Source organism: Xenopus laevis, chromosome 5S, assembly GCF_017654675.1.
Source record: "Xenopus laevis strain J_2021 chromosome 5S, Xenopus_laevis_v10.1, whole genome shotgun sequence".
Taxonomy (NCBI): domain Eukaryota; kingdom Metazoa; phylum Chordata; class Amphibia; order Anura; family Pipidae; genus Xenopus; species Xenopus laevis.
In genome coordinates, this window is record NC_054380.1 from 35,617,756 (window position 1) to 35,633,932 (window position 16,177).

At 35.3% G+C, this 16,177-nt stretch overlaps 1 protein-coding gene across 1 annotated transcript in view; it reads right to left on the bottom strand.

Moving 5' to 3' along the window:
* Positions 1-357: 357 nt before the first annotated feature.
* fndc1.S (fibronectin type III domain containing 1 S homeolog) overlaps positions 358-16,177 on the bottom strand; it is a 79,903-nt gene continuing 64,083 nt past the window's right edge. The window contains exons 11-20 of the mRNA XM_018264659.2: positions 14,739-15,119; positions 14,186-14,260; positions 12,487-12,627; positions 11,974-12,204; positions 11,305-11,413; positions 8,374-8,453; positions 6,278-6,307; positions 4,432-4,593; positions 2,583-2,705; positions 358-1,253 (exon numbers count right to left, since the gene is read on the bottom strand). Coding sequence (XP_018120148.1) covers positions 1,138-1,253; positions 2,583-2,705; positions 4,432-4,593; positions 6,278-6,307; positions 8,374-8,453; positions 11,305-11,413; positions 11,974-12,204; positions 12,487-12,627; positions 14,186-14,260; positions 14,739-15,119 — 1,448 coding nt within the window. The 3' untranslated portion in view covers positions 358-1,137. The remainder of the gene's footprint in view (positions 1,254-2,582; positions 2,706-4,431; positions 4,594-6,277; positions 6,308-8,373; positions 8,454-11,304; positions 11,414-11,973; positions 12,205-12,486; positions 12,628-14,185; positions 14,261-14,738; positions 15,120-16,177) is intronic.

The window sequence follows — 16,177 nt, forward strand, 5'->3', positions numbered from 1 at the left end:
AACACTGCCGACTTTTCATTTTTCAGGGTGATAGGCTGCAAAAGATCGTAAATTTTTTCTGGGGTACCCGGCTTCCCCCCTACATTTCCTAACATATGGCACCTAAACTATACACTGGGCTCATGTGTAGGGCAATATAACAACTCTATTTGTGTGTAATGTATTGGCTGCAACATATATGTCCATTCAACTTTATATTCCTGCCGTATACAAATTAGTCAACGATAGCGCAACTTCGCTTCACTTGCTGCAGTAATGCTGGCGCTACTTCGCCAGCGTTCGGTGCCCTGGATGCAACTTCGGATTTTAGTGAATTAGCATTGTTCTGGCGAATCTACACCTGGCGAAGTGTTGCAATGTGAGCGAAGCGGACACTAGCGCAAATTCGACGCTTAGTGAATCTGCCACAATATCTGATTGGTTGATGTGGATTACTGCAACTATACCTATGTTGTAAATGACCCCTTGGGTTTTATACATTACTGAAAATGATAGTAAAGTCATAAAGTATTCCTTTAATCTTGAGCCACAAATCTTAGAAAATAACTGAATACTGAGATGGAAAATATACAGAGGATGAAAAATATATTCCCAGTGCTTACTGAGTAACTTTACTCATTTTAAAAGTAGGTCCCTGATTAGTAGCCTAATTTCTCAACTAAACAGTACACTTTTGCTAAGTTCTACCTTTTTTTGAAATCACAACATGTAATTATACACAAAAACTTTGCGAAGGTGAAGGTCATTGGAATTCTCTTCTGTCTTATAAGGGTTTCTAAGAAGGTACATGTGAGTGTGACATTTAATTGAAGTAGAAAAAGTCAGATGGAAGATTTTTAACAATGGTGTTTAGCTTTCAAGGAAGCAAGTACATCATGCCTTCATTCTCTCAAGTTACAGGATTTGTCCAAGTTTTTGTGGTCAAGGGATTTCACTGATTGAACACTACAACAGAGTCCGAGTAATGTAGCACCACATATTTAGATTGACAGTGTTTTTTGTTTGAAACATCTAGTTTTATATTAATCTTTTGGTCCTATTCTTTCAAAAGTGCTGTAAATCCGTCCATTCAGTTGAATGGCACAGGCTTGTATAGGTGCAAATCATTGTGGATTTATTGACGTGACCACCTGTTTGTTACCATTTGCCTGGAATAGGCACTCCACACTCATACCAGCCCACGTAGTTATGTGCAGTTCCGAAGCCGATTTGGCCAAAAGACACTGGCTCTTGAACATACTGCCGGTAATAACCTGTAGATTAAGACAGAAAAATATATGAACTTTTTGTCATCTGTTATTTTAATATTAACTAAAGATATAAATTTCATTATAATTAGGAGCACCACTGCATAATTACTCTATTTACAATGTATAGATGTCACACATTATTGTATCCATTTCTATTTGCTGATGGTAAAGTATTTCTAGAATGTCAATGGAATAATGGAATAATGTTCCCGTGTTCCTCAATGGAATAATGTTCCTGTAAGATGTTAATAAGAAGGTAAGTAGGATGTCTGATAAAAATGATAGTAAGAAATAAAGAATAAGAGAGTAAAGGAGAAGAAAGAAGAGCCATTTATAGGTAATAAGGCTGACATATTATGAACAGGGCAGGTAGTGAATGGGCTGGCTTAAATGTAACCATTGCAGGCCTAGATTGTCTAATATTTGTTAATAAGCCATTTATTTGGAAAACCAAATTCAAAAGAAATTCTAAAATAATGATTATGGAATGCACAATATTGATGCTTTCAAGAATTTAATTATAAGTGCCAGCATCCCTAATTGTTACAGCTAACAGTGGGACTTCGCTTGGGGTCTGGGAATCATACAGTTGTGAAGATTTGGATCTCACTCTACAAAAGGCAAAAGCTGCAGCATAAATGAATAGATTGCGGGAGTGAGATTAAGAAACTGGTGGTTATAAGGAATAGAGGTAGTTGGAGTCGGATAAGGAGGAGACCATTACTAAACGTTACAATGAGGCTAATAGCTGTAGCTTTGCCCCTCACATAAACCATCTGCTTAAAACTTAAAGTTTTCTATTAAAGTTACATCCAGAGTTAAGTGTTGGGTAACAAAATGCCCTGCATTTTCATGTCAGTCACCACTCCAAGAGGTGGGCCCCCCTCATAGAAACACAAAGCCCAAATTAATCATTGATTAAAGAGAACATCTCTAACAGAAATGTATGCATTAAGTGCTAAAAAGTATTTAATCATAGGCCTTTAGCCCAAAATGCATATGGCTCTGATATGGTCTCAGTAAATCTGATTTGACCTTTATGGAATCCTTGAGTTCCCACCCATTAGCTGTTTCTTCAAAAGATTTCCTCTCCCCTGGGTGAGGGTTTGAGACTGGTGCCCCTGGACCACCTTTGTGACTTGGCGAGGTTATTTAAAGAATTATTAAGCTAGGCTTGAAATATATTTGGTGCCTATCAAAATTGTCATTTTACTAAGGATCACATTTCATCTATAACTGCAAGTATCAGCTTCCTTCATATGAAAGGAGATTCTACTGCAATTGTGGCAAAACATACAAAAACTTTTGAGCAAAGGTATTTAACATTTTTACCATTAACTGTAGGCATTGTCTCTACATAAGTCAAAGGTCCTGTTCTTCCTTCCATGTATGAATCCACAAACTGACAGTGATCTTCACCTCGACCCCAGCTGTCTCCTATGCAATAAAATGTATCTAAAATCAAAACAAACACATATTCCTTTAACACATGGTCTGAAAGTGAAGTGTCTTTACTTAGAACACTACATAAATATCGGAGGACAGATTTAATTTTCAAAACTCTCGTCACCTAAACACATCAATATAAAGGATTTCTAACACAGGATGAGAGTTAAAAGACCACAAAATTAACCTATAAATTAAGGACTAATAAAAATTATTTTTCTGTTGGAGTAGAACTAGAACTCTTTGGTGGGCTGGAAGATATAGGGCCCAAGAGGAAAACCAGTTAGGACAGATTTTGGATTAATTACTATGTGCTGTGAAGGATACTCTTGGGGCACTTGTGGAGGTAAATGTGCCCACTTGTCTTTTAAGATAATTCAGATCATTTAGTAAAGGGGTAAAGATGTACCCCAATACAAGTTATTGTCCCCAAATATTTGCAGTATTTGAGTCTGTCACTTCAAATCTTTACATCTCTGAAATTGTGTATAAAGTTTCTCAACTTTACAAGTCTACAAGTCTTAGGGGGTTATTTATCAAAATCCAAAAAGTTCTCATAATTTTCGGAAAACCACCCTGACCAAATCTGCTCAGACACTCCCCATATTTATCGATCCATTTTCACACATTTTTCTTGTGCAGAAAAAGAAAAATTGCGAGAAAATCCGAATCATATGTTTTTATGGATTTTGTGCCTGAACGCTATGATTTTTTTGTAAAATCGGCCAAATTTTTTTCAGAAACCCAGCGCAAATCAGAAAATCTTCCCGTTGTTGATGGGAAATCTGCCATTGACTTTTACATGTTCTCTGCAGGTCTAAGTTGGAGTACTTTTTTCATCTGACATTTAACACCATCGAACTTGAATAAATCCCCCAAAAATCTAGGTTTTTTTTGTAATTTCCCCTTGAAAAGTCCAACTAGAAAAATTCGGAGCTTAATAAATAACCCCCTAAAAGCTTGGATGTCCCTTCAAATACATGCTGAGTGTGAGCAAAGGATTCCAAACTTGTAAATCTACAGAAAGTTAGATATATAAAATGTGTTCCTCATGTTGAACTTATGTCACGTACAAGTCGTTTTTTTTTTTGGCGGCTGTAGTAGAGACACCTGTATGGCAGCTGTGTGTAACAAACTGTGCTGTTTTATAGAAAAGTATATGCCTCTCTGTGTTATTTCATTTACAGCCCTTAAAGGGCATAAATCTCAGTTTTTATAGTTTTAAAGAGAAATGGGAATCAATTTTTCAAGGACCACAACAATGTTTACTACAGGACCATATGGCCTTTGATCTGGCCTTGCCTATTCTCATCTACACATATGTGAGCAGAAATTGCCATTAAAGATGTAGAAGTTTCAATTTAGTTACAAAATGAAAACAAAATAGGAGTAATTATTTCTGTATCAGATGGGTCGTTGGTAAGATGCTGGTAGCATATGGTTGTTAGAGCATAATCTATGATTGGATATTTAGCCACTGTACTGAGCTGCTTTGAAAGGGCAAGACATGTTGTGTCATAAGACTTTTTGAATTTTGTCAAAACCGTCTCAATGAGGAGCATCTGCATATACTTGAGGGGGGGGGGGTTTGGTGCATTTATAGTACAAGTGTTCTGTGATGTTCAGTATGGATCCCACAGTTTGAAGCTAGTCCTATGTATCATTATAACAGTGATTACGCTTTGTAACAAAATATATCAACAGTATAGGAAGCTCAAAACACCCCAAAACTCACCCCTTAGATTTTCACTGAGATAAATTTTATATCTTAAAGAATTGCAAAGCACAACACCCACAAACTTTCTGTACCAAGTACGTTTAACATATTGTTTTCCACTGCAGCCTGAAAAGCTTGAATCATGCTTGAATGCAAATGGGATCCAGATTGGTTCTCCTCCTTGAAATAAGAATCAGAAAAGGAGAATAAGATACTGTACGTCACACTGGTGCTTTGATAACATTTAACACTAGACAATATTTTTTTCAAAAAAAGGATGAAATGCATAGCGATTCTTTGTCATTGGATGAATACAGACATTTTGTAAATACCTTGTGTCTATTGTAATCCTGCAGCCCACTGAGCATTAATTCATTTAAAGTGCTAGAAATCCCCATAACAGAATATAAGTATCTCTAAAGAATACAGGTTAACAGGAACGCAAACCTTGCATAACCCAGTTGAAACATGCAGTTAGCTGTAGTCCAGTAACATTGTCGTTTAATTGTTAAAGCAATACTGTTCGACACAAGATGAAAATGAAAATCCTGACTAAATATGTTTTGGTTTTTAAAACTAAACACTTGAACAATAGTATATATTTCATTCTGTTATGTAATTGAACTGTTATATTGGTAAGCCATATTAATAATAAACAATTAGGCTGACAGAACCACTAGGCTGGATTTTCATGGAGAATCCACTTGGATTCATAAAATAACTTTAAAGGAGTTGTTCAACTTTGAGTTAAACGGATTCTGTCATGATTTTTATGTTGAGGTTCTTATTTCTAAATTACAATGTTTACAAAGCAAATAATTCACTCTACCATATAAAATGTAATTCCTGAACTAATAAGTGTATTTTTTTTTAGTTGTATATGTATATACATATGGTGTGTATATATATATATATATATATATATATATATATATATATATATATATATATATATATATATATATATATATATATATATGGTGTGTAGGCGCCATCTCAGGTCATTTTGCTTGGTCATGTGCTTTCAGAAAGAGTCAGCACTTTAGAATGGAACTACATTCTGGCAGGCTGTTGTTTCTCGTACTCAATGTAACTGAACGTGTTGCAGTGGGACCTGGATTTTAATATTGAGTGCTGTTCTTATATCTACCAGGCAGCTGTTATCTTGTGTTAGAGAGCTGCTATGTGGTTACCTTCCCATTGTTCTGATGTTGGGCTGTTGGACATGAAAAGGGAGGGGGTGATCTCACTCAAATTTACAGTATAGCAGTAAAGAGTGACTGACTTTTATCAGAGCACAAGTCACATGACTGGGGCTCCTGGGAAACTGACAATATGTCTAGCCACATGTCAGATTTCAAAATTTAATATAAAATAAACAATTTGCTCTTTTGAAAAATGGATTTCAACATGTTTTCCCATGACAGTATCCCTTTAACTTTTAATATGATGTAGAGTGTGTTATTTGCAATTTCATTGTTTATTATTTGTGGCTTTTGAGTTATTTAGCATTTAATTCAGCAGCTCTCCAGCTGGGGTTAAAATGACCCTAGTAACCATACATTGATATAAATGGAGAATGGAATATGAATAGGAGAGGCCTGAATAGAAAGATGAGTAATAAACAATATCAAAAACAACAAATTTGTGGCCTTACAAGAGCATTTGTTTTTAGATGGGGGCAGTAACCCCCATTTGAAAGAGTCAGAAGTAGAAGAAGGCAAATAATTCAAAAACTATAAAAAAGAAAAAAAATCAAGGCCAATTCCATAGCATATTGTATAACGTAAATGAAACCACCCCTTTAAGTGGTTAAGTTGCTGAGGCTAAAGGTGCCATACAAACATAATTTAAAGCATTTTACCTGGAGGCCTTACTATTAGCAGTGGATTATCTGTGAAAACATAAACATTACAAATTAGACTCCATTAAACATGACTGGCATAAGCAATCAGACCATTAATTTATATTAATGATCACTCGTTTGAAGCTAAAATTTCTTTTTCTGTTAATTGGGGTTTCATCCATAACCATCCATAGCCAAACCAAAAATGTTCACAATTTACGACCCTTCTCCTTATTTTAGTTGCTTGCCCTGTCTCTGTTCATTAGAGTAAATGATACTGATAGATAGTGTTTTTGGTTATAACTGAAAAATATAAAAAGTGAATATATAAAAAGGTGAATATATCATAGGTTATTATTGTTTCTTATGGCATTAGCTTACAACCTCCCCTTAAAAACAATAACATCTATTTGTAATCTTCCAGTGTGACACAAGGCTGACATATAACAAAATATAATTGTTTGGGGTGCTGCCCTATAGTAAATGTACTATTTTCATATTATATATATTACATGTATTATATGTATATATATTAGGGATGCACCGAATGCACTATTTTGGATTCGGCCGAACCCCCGAATCCTTCTTAATAGATTTGGCCAAATACCGAACCGAATCCAAATCGTAATTTGCATATGCAAATTAGGGATGAGAAGGTGGAATCTTTTTTTACTTCCTTGTTTTCTGACAAAAAGTCAATAGATTTCCCTCCCCTGCCCTAATGTGCATATGCAAATTAGAATTCGGACTCAGTTTGGCCAGGCAGAAGGATTCCTCTGAATCCTAATCCTGCGGAAAAAGGCCGAATTCTGTCCGAATCCCGAACTGAATCCTGGATTCGGTGCAACCCTAATATATATGTATTCAGCTTTGAAACATTAAAACAGTTTTGAAAATATTAAAGTCAATTCAGCATCCAGTGAGCATTGCCTACAGTAAACTAACCTCAAAACAGACAACAGATATATATTAGCACAGGTATGTGATCCCTTATCTGGAAACCCCTACATCCAGAAAGTTCTGACATATGGGAAGGCCATCTCCAAAAGACTTCATTAAATCATTTACATTTTAGAAAAGTATTTCTTTTTCCCCTGAAATAATAAAAAAATACCTTGTACTTGATCCCAGAGATACAGTATAATGAATCCTTTTTGGAGGCCAAACAATGCTATTGGGTTTAATTTATGTTTAAATATTTTTTTTAATAGACTTATGGTATGTAGATCCAAATTAAGAAAATATCTCTTATCTGAAAAACCACAGGTCCTAACCATTCTGGATAACAAGTTATTTTCCTATAGTTCTGGAATCATTCTGTACAAACAAGATATTTTGGTTGTCCCAGACTATGTTAGGTTGTAAGGGACTGTGCAAAAACATATAGTTGCCCTTAAAGATTGAAACAATTAAACAATGAAAATTATACATGAAAGAAAAATATTCTAAAAGTTATGTAATATACTTTTAGGGGTAGATTATCAAGCGTCAAAGTGAAAATTCAAATTTTGAGCTATTTTTGTGTACTTTGATTATGGAATAGTCCAAATTCGATTCGAATTTGAAAAAAATTCTAAAATTCTTTAAAACTTCGACGATTCGCCATCTAAAACCTGCCAAATTGCTGTTTTAGCCTATGGGGGACTTCCTTGAACCTATATGGAGTCAATTGGTGGACTTGAAAATACTTTGAATCAAAGTCAATTGAATTCCATCTGACTTTGATTCGAATGATCTAATACAGCCAATTCATCCGCAAAAAAACAATTTTTTTAAATACATTTCAGTTGGTCTTTTTTTATCTGAATTTCGAATTTCAAAAAAACTCCCATTACTTCGAAATTCGACCCTTGATAAATCTGCCCCTAAGTGAAACTTGGCTAAACTTAAGGACAGCATTATTTGACTCTGCAGTAAAAATAATAAATGATTCCTCCATAATGATACACAACAATATCAAATAACTGTAGCTTATTATAAAGCATCAAACGTAACACCTATTTGTCAAGCTTTAAGTCAAGCTCCAGTTAGAGTTTTGTTTCACATTTCATTATTACCATATGAGAGATGCTTCTAAAAAGTAATGTGGAGTACTGGTATAGCAACTGTCTTACCTGATTCTGTAACAAATGATACATGGGGGCTCACTGGTCCAACACCATAAGGATTTTCTGCTTGAATTTTAAAATAATATCTAAAAAAAAATTTGATGCATTAATATAGTGCTGACAGGTAATGTGACACTGAACAAACGTTACATAAATCAACATCTAAAATAGAAGCAGAATGCAAAAAAATAGGTGGCAGTTCAAATTCTAGGACCTTTTCAAGAGTAAGAGAGAGAGTAACTAGGGTTTGTGGTGAGGAAATGATTTTTATTATGATAAGGGTGACCTATCTTTGAGCTTAAAGGAGAAGGAAAAGCTAAAATGAAATAAGCTTTATCAGAAAGATCTATATAAATGTACCAGTAAACCCTCAAAATAATGTTACTCTCTGTGAAAAGAAACACTGAATTTCTTTCCTTCTATTGTGTAGACATGGACTTCTGTATCAGACTTCCTGTTTTCAGCATAAACCTCCAAGGCTAGGGTTTGAGCATGCTCAGTTTGCGCCTCTCTTCCTCTCCCCCTCCCTTTTCCCCCCTCCCTACTGTAATCTGAGTCCAGAGCTATGAGTGAGCAGGGAGAGACTCAGGCAGGAAGTGATGTCACAACAAGCTAATATGGCAGCTGCTATCCTAAACAAACAGAGTGTCTAGAGATGTTTACTCAGGTGTGGTTAAGCATTCTGCAGAATAACTATAGTGTTAAAGCTTGCACTATTGTATCTAATCTGTTGGCAATAAACTGTTTCTTTAGTTTTCCTTCTCCTTTAAGCAATTAAGATATGCGCTACAATGTATACAATCTGTACTTTCCTACAAACCCTGGAATTATCACCTGCCATGATAGGGTTTATTTGTGTGGTGCTCCTACATACATAACTCACATGATCTTTATAAAGTGTACTCCATTCTGGAATTGTTGCAAGCCACATGCCTGCTGTTAACCAACATGGATGCTAATTAGAAACTTGCGTTACTTAGTAGGTTCTCCAATCAAGCTTTAAAGAGGAAATGTAATAACAATCGCAAAGAGAACCAATTTGTGAACCAATAAGAATAAAAATGTGCATGTTGCAATGTAATACTCTTCATTAGACTTTTTATTGCATTGCAAATTTTTATTGTGCAGTGTGAACCTTTAACACCTGCTTAAAGGTGGAATAAACTTTTGGAGCAAATGTAACAACTTTATCATTAAGAAGTTTTATTGCATACACTGCGCACTATCACTAACACAAACTATACAATTCCCAAGCGCCATCCTACTGTCGTGTGAGGGGGAAAGTTGTTGACTTTGTGAACATTTAATCTGTGATTAACATAACAAAAATCCATGTTTTGAAACATGAGATATTTAGTTATACATAGAAAGCACGTGTCCCCTAATATGCTTCTTTTTAAAGCTACAGAAAAGCATTAAAATATGTCTGGCTAAAGATATTGTCTGTGGTTAATTCCCTCGGTTGTTATTATCCAGGAAGTTGACACTAGCAATCCATATGTTTCGAGACAGTCCCTTAGCCAAAATAGTGTTTTTCCCATAACACAAACCTCAAAAAATGATTTATCCACAGTCTGTGGCTTAACTATTTATTATTACTTTGCAGAACATTTCAAATCCAACCCAATCTCACATCTGCTTTACACTCAAGTGTTTTGGATGATTTTCACTTTACATGTGGAATGGAAGACCTTAAATTACTGCATGAAAGAACTGCATTGACTGACCCTTAATTTACCCTGAATTGCTGAGAGCAGGAGCCTGCTGCCATGTTGTGACATTAGAAATTGGCTGAAGAACAGAATCTCCACTGTTTATTGGGACCAGCCATTGATTTATATTGTTCCACATACAGTAAGAGTTTTAAAACAGCTTTCCAGTCATTTTTGGCAGGATATTAACCTCTGTTTCTTAATATACACTATTTTCCACTCTTCTCTCCAAAATTAGGAGTGCATCCAATATTAAAAACCCCATAGTTTGTCTTGCGTATGTGGCAACCATTCATCTCTCTCTCTTTTTTTTATTGTATACATCTGTGTATCCAACATTTCGGCCCACTTTAGGGCCTTTATCCTTGGAACATTGGTGTGCGGGTCTATGTAAAGACTGAATGTTTGGGCTGTGCCAGAACTTTGAGAGAAGAAGATAAATATCACAATCTAGACCCAAACAGTTAATTCCCTTACTGGTTTAGAAAGTGCCTGTAGGTGTAAACAATGCCATGGGGGTCCATAGGCTCAAGGACAAAGAATAGTTCCTGTCCATAGTTTATTTAAGGGGTGGGTACACATGACTCTTCACCTTTAGGCTCTGTATGGTGCAGGGGATGGCTGTGTAGGGGAGCCTGGAGAAAAAGCCCCAGTAAGAATATTTGTGCCCTATGGGAAGTCAACCCTTAGGGAAGCAGAGATGCGAATGCATGACCACTGTCTAGCATTACCAACTCTACTAAGGAGAAGTCGTTTGGAGATAGTTCCTTGTGGGCAATAACTTGCAAAGACACTAAAGCGGCTCTTCTTCTCTGGAAACTTCAAAAACTCATCTCTCTTAATATACTTTAAGCAACTGCTAATTGTTTACATACAATACACAGAGTGATATTCTTGACCACAAAATCAAACCTACTTCTCATTTTAGATTGTAATGTTGTATGAGCCGGGCCCTTTTACCCCTTGTCTTTGTATATAATTGGTATGTTTTGATGTATATGCCCTTCTTTTGAACAGTGCTCTAGAATGTGTTGACACTTCAGACTTCATCATAATGATAGTGCTAATATTATAATAAAGCATTAATCAATATTATTGAGCTCATTCTTCTGTTTTCTGACACATTCATATGAAAGATTAAACCATTCACATACATGAGTTATCACATATACATCTCAGGCACATGATATATTTATTCAGGTATTCTATATATATATATATGTACCTTGTATTGGGTTTAAGATTTTCAACGGGAAAACTTGTGGCTCCAGCAGTTCCTGTCGACCACTTGTTTCGCAGAAAATCTTCATACGATGCACTATAAACTAAATATCCTGTAAAGGTGAAATATTATAATTTTGATACATATGCTTAGGAAATTATTTTATAAATAGCCGAAGTAGGAAAGAAAATCTGAAAACTAGGCTCAATCCAATCAATTTGATGAACAAAATAGTAATGCAATGAAAATAGCAATAAACACTATAACAATGACTAGATGAATGAAATGTAACCTTTTTGCTGGATGAAAATAAACATGTGTAAATTTATGGGACCTGTTATCCAGAATGCTTGGAAGCTGGGGGGTTTCCAATGCATCTTTCCATAATTTGGATCTTCGTACCTGAAGTCTTCTAGAAAATCATGTAAACATTTCATAAACCCAATAGGCTGGTTTTGCTTCCAATAAGGATTATTTATATCTTAATTTGGATGAAGTCCAAGGTACTGTTTTATTATTACAGAGAAAAAGGAAATAATTTTTAAAAATGTGGTTTATTTTCATAAAATGGAGTCTATAAGAGATAGGCTTTCTGTAATTTGGAGCTTTCTGGATAACAGGTTTCCCAGATTACAGATCCCATACCTTAACCATGTATCTCTCAGCATGTACCTGTAATGAAATCCCCCTTTTTGGGTTTGGCCCAGTCTAGAATGACAAAAGAATGGCAGCCTTCCACTGCCACAACAGTGATGTTGTAAGATATTTTCTGGGGAGGTAGAATCGGCTCACTGAGGTCTTTGGGTAGGATATCTTCCAGATTTTCCACTTGAAAATGCTCCAGGGCCTCAGTCAGAGAACAAGGAGCAGATGGATCTTTGCTAATGTAAGTCACATAAGGAGCTGAAAGAGAGAAAAATATGCATTAACTTATGCTTAAAAGAGAACTCCATTATCCTCAGACAATTTAAGTTACTAATCATGTGCAATTTGGTTCCTGAACCTGGATCTATGCTGGCAGGTGAGGATTTGAAAAAACAGTCCCCCTGGTGTTGTTACAACACAGACAACATATATACAGATAAATGCATCAATGAAATCTAGATAAATACTCCTTGTTATTTATGGTTATGGATATATACATACAATAACAGTGGCCAGAGTATTGAATATGTTTCCCCTTACCAGTAAATCTCTTTTTTCCAGCAACGTCATATTCTGACACCAGGTTTGAAGTAATTGACTCAATTTCTGGAACCTCGGGAGGAGTTGGAGGTTTAGTGGTTAATTTAATGGGAGGTTCCGTGGTCTCAAATAAATAATTATCTGTAAAAAAAAAAAAAAAGTATTTCTGTAACAATGAGATTGCAATTTAAAGGAATAAAAAAGGTAGATGTCTGCCATTAATGTTATTCTCAAGATAATCATGAGAAAAGCTTCTTTAGGAAACAATCTAACACTTGGATCTGTGCACATGGAACTTGTTAGGAAAGTCTTGAATGCATCCAAAAATGTTTAGGAGGATAAGAAGCTTACTTCTGCACTTTAAGCTTCAGTGGTTAGAACCTGACTTAAGGTGCCAGACTAAGTTGGCAGCTTATAGGTCAGTGTAAGGGGCCCACTGACATGCCTAAAGGGCTCATTGATGTGGTCCATCTCTAATGGCCCTTTGTAGGCATCAGTGTATGATTCTATTGATGTCCCATGACCAATGCTCAGATAAACACAATATGCCCTTGCATGTGAGTGGCCAAATTGGGTCCAGGTGCTCTTGTTTGGTGACCTTGACAAATGAGCAGATCTGGCAGTGTATGATCAGCTGTAGACTCCTATTATTATAACCCATAATAATTATTTTTGTAAGTATTAAAAGGATAAGACAACATTTTCTTCCAAAATTCCCTTACAGGCATTTTGTAGTTGTGTTTGTCTGATTTGTATTGCATTCTAATATCACACAGGCTTTTAATCCATCATATAGTCATTTTCTCTGGTTAACAACAGGCAGCTGCAGCACATTTGTGCTTCTTTAGGTATGTACTATAAATATATATACATTCTGGGGTACTTATGTACTTTGAGAAATAAAGAATGTTTTTTCCTACTTTCATGTTTATGCATTCCATATTAGTTATATTATCTATCATTATTATTATTAATTATTACATTTGTTTTTTTAAAGAATCTTTAGTGTAATGTGAGTATTATACTGAATCTATATATTCTTTCAGTTTTGCACATTAGTACTGTAGTTTGGTATTTACTTTGAAAGCAAAGGTAATTATCAAACCTAAGAAAAAAAAAATCAGAAAACCACATTTAGTATTTTCTGTATTTCATAACCAACATCAACATCAATGGGATTTCAATTGTATATACATGTCTTGGAGTCCTTTGATTATTTCTCTAATTTATTAACATTTGCTTCTTCCCTTAGCCCATTTTAACATTATTTTAAAGAACTTTGAGCTCAAGGCACTCTGGTTATTACTGTGCCCACACAGCCAAGCATTGCAGGCCTTTGCCAAAAAATGGCTGTTACAAATATAAAGTAGCCATCCTTTTCATTTTAAGTTTTAAACTAATGATAACTAAATGTAAGTTAATTTATTTGAAATAAATATGTGTATCTTGATGGGACATCTGATGGACAGCACTGAGCTTGGGCAGAGAAAGGTTCAACAGCAATGGGATTTGAATTTTATACACATGTCTTGGAGTCCTTTGATTATTTCTATTATTTATTAAGAAGGGAGAGTATAATAAACCGAAATCTCTTTGCTTCCATTTTGTTCTACTGTTTATGTTAGTGCTAAAATCTTTGTTTAAGGTTTAGAAATGTTGTATATACTTAAATAATTTCCCATTTCTAAACGGAAATTACCTTCATCAAGAACCGGGTATGTAATAATTTCAGGAGTTTCTGTGGTAACAATCAGATCTTGTCCTGAGAAGCTATCTGGGAAGAAAATAAAAGAACAGAACAGGTATTTCAGCTGTTAGTAAATCCCAGTAACCTCAGAAAAAGGACTTATAAGGAACCTCTTTTATTAATAAGCTCAGCAAATCATTGCAAATAGAGATCTTAATAGATCACTGGAACAGGTTTAAAATGACTGGCACAAATGTATTGTGATGTCTTATTGTCCAACAATGGCACCAAGATTTGCAATTAGTCGTTAACAATCTAGAATGCTTAATATCCCTGTGCATATGTGATTCAAAGTTTGTTATCAAAAACATATAATGATTGCAGTTTGAACAAGGTAAAACAGACATAGGAGACTGGGAGGTAACAGCATGCAGATACATTTATGGAACTCTGTATGAGGCTGCTGTGTTTAAGAAGAAAATGAGGATGTAAAATAAGAAAAAAATAAATGTATGTTCTTGTTTGTAATACTGTACTATCACAGTCTTTATCACACAAGAATTACCTTCCTTGTAGCAGTCAGGCTTGTCATCAGGTCCCATGATTACATTTCCTTCTTCATCATACTGTGAATATGTGCCAGGAGGACAGGTGGCCATAGGGAGTTCCTCTGTAGTTTGTTCAATAGTTGTTGGTTCAGGTGTAGTCGTAGGAGCAGTGGTGGTGGTGGTAGTAGTGGTTGTAGTTGTGGTTGCAGTGGTAGTGGGGATAGTTGTTGGTCTTGTAGTTGGTATTCTAGTTGTTCTTGGTACTTCAAGCCCCTTCAGTGGTCTTCCCCCCAGGCTCAGCACTGGCTTGTCTTGTGCACTGGCAACAGGTTTGCTAAATCTATCATTTCCAAAGAGAGGTAGTCCATCAGGGCTTACCATAGGAGCACCGTTCATATCTGTAAAAAAAGAAAATAGTTTTGTACTGCAATATATAGCCCAAATTGTATCATATGCATTATATAACATACATATAAGGGGCAGATTTATCAAGGGTCAAAGTGAAAATTCGAATTTCGAATTTGAATTTTCGAGTTCTTTAAGTGGAATTTGACTAGGGAATAGTTAAAATTCGATTCAAGTTTTTAAAAAGAATTTGAATTCGATTTTTGAAATTTATCATGTACTGACCTTTTAAGAATTCAAATTTGACTATTCGCCAACTTAAACCTGCGTAATTGCTGTTTCAGCCCATGGTGAACATCCTGGGACCAATTTGGAGTTGTTTGCAGCCTTTTTGAAAATCTAGTTTTTTTTTCAAAGAAAAAAACTCTACTCAATTCGAATTTGATTCGAGTTTGCGGGTCGATCCCATTCACTCGAGTTTTAACATTTTTAATTTTTTGATAAATTTTGATTGGTCGTTTTTTTTTAGGAATTTTGAGTTCATGGGAGTTTAAGGAAGTTTATGGGAGTTTTTACAAACTCCCATGAACTCTAAATTCAACCATTGATAAATCTGCCCCTTAATGTTGTGTTTGAAATGGTACCTGAATGGTGTTTTCTTTGAACAATGTTGTTTCACCAGCACAGTTTAAGTCCTAAGGTAATAACTGAATACCAGTCATTTATGCCTTTTCTTTCAGCTGGTATATTAGATACTGACAAGCAAAATAACTGAACTGTCCATATTTTTGAGTAGAGAAGGCAGTGCTACACCAAATACTAATATAAATCTATACATGTCATGTGTATTCATCCACAGCTGTTTTGGGGTTTTAAGGAGGTGATCATCCAGGTTCTTTCTACTCCAGAGATGTTGCATACAGATAGAGAGGAAAAGGACAAAAGCTCATCAAAACTAAAAACCCTTAATAGTAGTCTCCAGTCAACCTCTGAAAAATTATAAAAATCCTCATTAATTCCAAAATGCTAAGAATTCTCTAACCAATGAATTACCCATACATCCACTATCCATCTTTATGGATCCAACAATTCAATTGCATTGATTTACTTG